Raw genomic sequence first — 6,402 nt, 5'->3', positions numbered from 1 at the left:
TAGAAGGCTGAGTTCATGTTTAAGCAGGGAGTTTGCCTTCACCATTAGCCAATCAGCGCAGACAGCTTAGGGGCTGGGTGACGTCAACTCCTTTATCCGTCCCACGGATCCGTCCACTGATTAAACAGACAGTCTGCGCGTTTTTAAAGGGGACGTCTTTCACAGAAAGTGGAGAAAAATAACGTTATAATAAGTTATAATTTGGAAACAATTGGGTCCATAGGAATAATTACTGCATATAACATTTAAGTATAACATAGAAAAGCACTAAAACAGGATAGAAAACCCTGATTATTTCGACATGAAAATCGAATATGAGATTAATAGTCATAACTACTGTATTTGAAATGTAGTTGAACTTATGATTCATGTGTTATAGTAATTATGGTTATATTATTACTAAGTTACTCAGTAATTTAAATAATATAAATACAAAAAAAGATATAAAAAAGGTCGAAATCGTTTTGTACCACCTGATCTTGTTCATGGTTATGGGGGAGGGGATAGACAATCTCAACAGTTAAGATAATGCGGTCAAAATTCAATAATTACGAGATAATTTATGCTAACCTGTGTAATGTAAAATCATATTTAAGACAATATAAAATCTAAATTATGATATAATACTGCATATATAACATCTATAACGAAAGAAGTGTCATAATGTTGTTGGCTTAGAAACATGGCAACACAAAGGAAACACCAGGATTCTCCTTTGTTTCAAGATTTGTTTCATGCTAAGTGAGTAACACTTTAGTATTAAACATTTATGATTTGTAACTAAAGGAGCAGGAATTAGAGCAGTTTAAAAGTTAGTAGTCAACCAGGACTTTTCTATAGCCCAGATTAATTCTAGGAAAAGAGATAGTTGGGAAGAGAGGCATTACATAGGGCAAAGACTTTTTTTCCTTTTTTGGAAGGACTGGATTTAGTCTGACCCTATGCGTGAGTGAGTAAGGTAAAATATTATTTCTACGTAAACAAAAATGACAGTTCAGGATACACAAAAATGGAAATCAAAAGTAACGTATCAGTAATCGTCAGTGTTTCAAGATCTATATTTTGAAGATATAGCTGCGAACATTATTACCAATCACACTGCCACGTTTTGAAAGCGAGGTGAATAAAAGGCTATGATAACAATGTAATTGATATTTGGCTCAAGTTTCCTTTGTTTGATTAAAAGCATTAACGTTGGTACGCGAGTCCCCAAATGAATGGAGCTGATAGAAGAAAGTTAGAATGCACACACTGACTCCTTGTGGTAAAAATGTCTAACTGCAACCAATTGAGAAAAAGTAATTGCGTGATGGTTATGTACTTTGTGCATAAAATCTATGCCATCCACAATCAGTCAATAAGGAGACTCAGTTATCTGTGTGTCAGAAAATGTCAAGTAAGAGAAACAACACAGTTCATGAAAATCTACTTTTATTTGGATGCAAAAAACCCACAACTTAAAGCAATACTGTAGCACAGGAGGGAAATACTGATTGCTGGTTGGTTGAATGTTTGACTTAAATGTCATCATCTCCATTGTGATTCATGGAAGGATCAGGTGAGCACTGAAAACAAGCTCTCATAAAAAGCCTTAGCGTCAAGAACAATGGACATTATCAGATTTCCAACATCTGACAAACTAGCTTTTGGTCTTAATGTTTGTCTTGTCTGCTCACAGAAACGAATACTATGGCAGTCCAATTTGCTTCATGATGTGCTGCTTTAGAATGAGCCCACAGTGATGTCATCGTCTGATGATGTTCATGATCATTAACCTGATGTATTAAGTCAAGATAGAAATGTTTTTTTTCTTGTTTTTAATTAATAATAAAAATGATCGTCACTGTTTTAGCTGCCTTACATATAGCAATAATTTCTTGTGTTGTTTACCGAGAGTGGCCCATATTCACTAGTGGGCTTAATTTGATGTAAAAATGTATTCTGAGGTACAATTATCCCAGAAAACGATTCAAAACACAGAGAGCAAAGCATATTAAAGCAAAGGTTATCAGCATAAAGTAATAATACTGAAGACTGAACTACTTATTCTTAATACTGTAAGGTAATTTAGGTACGTGTCACATTTTGTTCTGTCAAATCTTGCAATATAAACTGATGGTTTATTCCACAGTATTAGCTACATTCCATCATGGTGTAAACGGAAATATACACAAGGCATCTACTTGAAAGGATTGTATCAAAATGTTCTAAAAATATCTCTGGTTGGTTTCACAAAAGCAAACTGTATCAAAAGCATTGGCCGAGAGCGAGCAATAGAACAAGCTAAGAAGCCTTTTACACAACAGAAAGCAGGACAACCAGTTACGTCATTTTGATTGTGGACCTATGGAGTCCCAAACAGCACATGCAATCCATTAAACTCAACACAATCAAAAACACAGTACGGATAAGAAAAATAACTTTTACAGCTGAACGTCTGAAATACAACCTCAGTTAGTCTATTGTGCTTCATACAGATTAGGTCTGGCCTGTCTATACAACGATCATAGGGTTCTTACATCATGGATAATCTCAAGCTATGTTTGAGAGCAGAGGTGTCAAAGAGCATGTGACTGTGAGGAAGCATCATGATATTAATGGGACATGTAGAAAAGAAGGAGCCATAAGTGTGTCTTTTTCCCCTCTATGTGGTACAGTTGGCTGTGTATATACAGGTTCTTTCCTGACGGTCTAATTTTATTTCTTTCCTCTGGTCTCTGAGTGTCACTGACTCTGTGACGCCTCTGGATGTACGTACGACTATTTTTCTTTTTATGTATGAATTTGTTGTTGACTGTTACCATCATGGGCCATGAGGACTGCACAGATTGAGCGATAGAACTGTGATGACTCGCACAGAGATTCCGATGAGTTAGTATTGTAATAGTACTACATTCCTTTGTTCCGTTACATTGCACATGCTTTGATGAACACATAGCACCATGCAACCTGAAGATGTGGAGGCTCCTGAAAGCAAGTTAACACAGACCTTCTGTAATAGATGCAGTAAAAGAGAAATTCACAAAAAATATATAATAGGATTTCAATTTTTTTTAATATTCATATATCATTATTGGATTTAATTTTAATAGAATTATGCTGGCACTTTTATGTGAAAGGTTAGTAATTATAACACTAGGTATTGTATGGGAGTCTTACTGTACTTCGATTTCTTCATTACTTTAACCTTTTCAATTACTGCACATACAGTACAATATACGAGAGGTTATAGGACCAAGTACTAAAACAGGGCCTTGATGAATGAAATAATGGGTGGAGCTTGACTTTTGCGACTCTCCAGGGCAGCATGGATCAATAACACTAAGGTGTGATGAAGTTTCTACCTCAAATCCCCTTTTTTTCAATTAAATTCTCTTCTACTGAAAGATAACCATCCAGCACGCATTTCAGCCGCTCGTTCATCTCTGAGAATTTTTGTCATGGATAAATTAAACCACGTGGTTGGGACTTGTTAAAGGGTGAGATTGAGATGACGCTATAGGTACAGTGGTGCATACCACCAGAGGTGGTACATTGTACAGTGGTGTGTCTCGATCTGGCTGTAGCATTCTACTATTCTTCAGCAGTGTGAGACAGCTGCTTTTCATACAGGCTGAGGACATGGTGCACAAACTGGTACTGCTCACAAGTCTGGATCATCCCACCACTGAAACAAACAGGCACACAAAGGCAAAGGCACGCAAAAATACTTAGATTCTTTCAAAATGAGCTTCTGATACTTCTGAAAAGGTAATCATGAAGCAGAAAAACACAACAATGAGCGTAAATATGTATGATTTTTTTTTTTTGAAGTAACACCCTATATTAAATGTACAATTTTAACCTGCAGGGGCCAACCCTGTGTTTTTCCTTTCTTTTAAAAGTAATTGGGATTTTCTGGATATAAATATGTACTAGTAAAAAAAGACCCTGTAGGTGGCAGCATTGGAACTTAAACGGAGCAGTGAGCCACAGGATTGTTAATAAAATGTATGGTGTGAAATAAAATGGTATTCAAATAGTTTTTTTCTTTTGTTTTTAAGAGGGCGGGGCATCATTTTATATTTTAGCCAAGCAGCCATGTCAATACTATTGTCACTTCTTGGTAATTCATAATTCACTCAGGATTTATTTGTCCTAAGTTGCATTTCTTATATCAAATGGAAAATCAATAGTATCCAACGTAATACTTGTGCTTATGGAGTATAAATATAGGATTAGATTCAGTGCTTAATATGTGAAGAGGGAGGTCCTGGAACAGAAGAGAACGGGTGGTTCTGGATTTTGTTATTTTTTATTTTTTTAATTGTGACACGGAGATGTCAGATCCTGTTTCTGCAGAATCTAGCTTAAATTAAACTATAATTTATTTATTATTATTTATTATATTATTTATTTATTTATATTCAACTGATTTGCACAAACACGATCACTTTTCCAACAGTAGAGCTGGATTCACCTTAGAGAAAAAGATTCACTTTACTCCTTATAAGGCTCACTTTAGGTTAACTTGGTGGATTTAAAATGTTAAAGATGGGCTGAATGCAAAGGCCCAACATTTTACACTCTTCACTCACTTCTCTCATAGCCACTTGGAGTCCAGTTTCACATACTTTTTTATGCGCAGAGATTCTTTTGAGCTGATATTAGATACTGTGAACTGAATCAACTCTAAGGCCAAAGACAGACGCAAATACAAGCTAACAATATCTCACCGGTCCAGACGGAGCTGGCAGGTGGTTCTCAGGATGTCCACCACACCCTCGGTTCTCAGCTGCTTACACAGGATAGAGGTGGCAATGAAGCAGCCAGTCCTACCGATACCAGCACTGGAAGGTGGAAGTGGAAGAGGGAGAAGCAGAGGGAAACACATTTTTATTGATTAGTGCTTATTTTAACTAAATTCTTTGTCAAATTCTCAGTTTGGAGATGATTGTTGCAAATGCAGTCTGCAGAAAATATGCCAACAAGAGACAGCAAGACAGCGATGAGAAAAAAAAAAATCTAAATTACAAATAAATTACTGTTATTCATAAACTTGTTTGACCAACAGGCTCAATACACTCAGGGACTTGAGTGTACCCGACAGGAGAGCTAACCTCAAAATGCCTGAGGCAATAAAAAAAAAAACCTAACAGGGTTGCTCAAATCAAAGGAAATACAATTTTATAATAATAAAAAGTTATATTGACTGGAATGATATTTGGGCAGGCAAACACCCTGTAAATATATAATCAGCAGTTATTCAGATCAGTGACTTTTCTTTTCGTAACATTATTCTTTTGAGAAGTTGGGCATTAAGCCATTTTTGAATAAAATCCTAAAATAATTTAAAAGAAATAACTCCAGTCATTTTATACAGGCAGTAGATTTCTGTTATTTTTATTGGGGATATTTATCAATTACTAGCAAATCAAATCTTGCCTGCAATCAACAACCTGCTTTGATTAACTGATATAGGGCTCATTACATGCACTTGTTAAACTCAGTGGGATGTCCTTCAAGCTAAAAGCTTACTGTACGGGTTGTGAAAACGTGTTGAGCTTGTTATAGGCTAAGTTTTATAAGATTATACTTCAATAGGATTACATATGAATATATTATTTTAAACCACTAAACTTGTCTTAAAGTGTTGGGGCCCAAAAACCGTTGATGCAGAGGGAGGAAAACAATCTACTGTACATATAAAGGGTTAATGAAGTGTGATTTAAAATATAAAAAATAAATACACAGCCGGCTGGCTTTGTACCAAAACCAAGTCTTTCACCTGCAGTGGACAATTATGGGGCCACTGAATGGTGGGGCCACTGCTCGGGCTCTCTCCACTTCTTGTACCAGTTCCAGCAGGGGCGGAGCTTTGTCTGGAGTCTTTTGGTCGGGCCATGAGGTGTACCAGTACTGGCACAAGCTGCGCTCCTCCTCCTCGTACTAGTATAAAGACACATTCATATGCATACAAATTGACAGAAGGATTAAAAAAAGAAAAAAAACATTGGTGTAAAATGTAGCCGGCCACTCCAAGTCAGGCCCTTGATTTCAACATCAGTGTATGAGTTAGCCTTATTTTAATCACTATAAAGTCTGCTGTGTCCCCCATCCATCAGACCTGCTCTATCTTCCCAGTCCCACCCATGGATTGATGCAGATCAACATCAGCTGCCGTTCTCCCCACTTGACCACTTTCCAGTCCCTGTTGTCTTCCTTCTCATCCAGAGTCACTGCTGCGATGAAGGCTTTCTACAATGACAAAACTCATCATGCTGCTGACACTGGAAACTGTTCTCAATCTTTTAAAAGCTCAACCCTAATCAAGCCTCTGCCTCCACCACTCACTACCACCCTGACAGCAGACAATTTTGCCTAATTTTTTACAGACAAAATGGCAACTATCAGCAGTCAGTT

At 36.8% G+C, this 6,402-nt stretch overlaps 1 protein-coding gene across 4 annotated transcripts in view; it reads right to left on the bottom strand.

The window, feature by feature from the left end:
* Positions 1–1,266: 1,266 nt before the first annotated feature.
* Positions 1,267–6,402, bottom strand: part of ptpn5 (protein tyrosine phosphatase non-receptor type 5) — a 17,932-nt gene continuing 12,796 nt past the window's right edge. For all 4 annotated transcript variants that reach the window (XM_025056437.1, XM_008312290.3, XM_017032862.2 and 1 more), the window contains 3 exons: positions 5,768–5,928; positions 4,716–4,829; positions 1,267–3,667 (listed from right to left, as the gene is read on the bottom strand). In XM_025056437.1, the coding sequence (XP_024912205.1) occupies positions 3,574–3,667; positions 4,716–4,829; positions 5,768–5,928 (369 nt within the window). In that variant the 3' untranslated portion in view covers positions 1,267–3,573. The remainder of the gene's footprint in view (positions 3,668–4,715; positions 4,830–5,767; positions 5,929–6,402) is intronic.

The sequence above is a fragment of the Cynoglossus semilaevis genome, chromosome 6, assembly GCF_000523025.1.
Source record: "Cynoglossus semilaevis isolate Cse_v1.0 chromosome 6, Cse_v1.0, whole genome shotgun sequence".
Classification (NCBI taxonomy): Eukaryota; Metazoa; Chordata; class Actinopteri; order Pleuronectiformes; family Cynoglossidae; genus Cynoglossus; species Cynoglossus semilaevis.
This window is presented reverse-complemented; position numbering and strand designations above follow the sequence as displayed.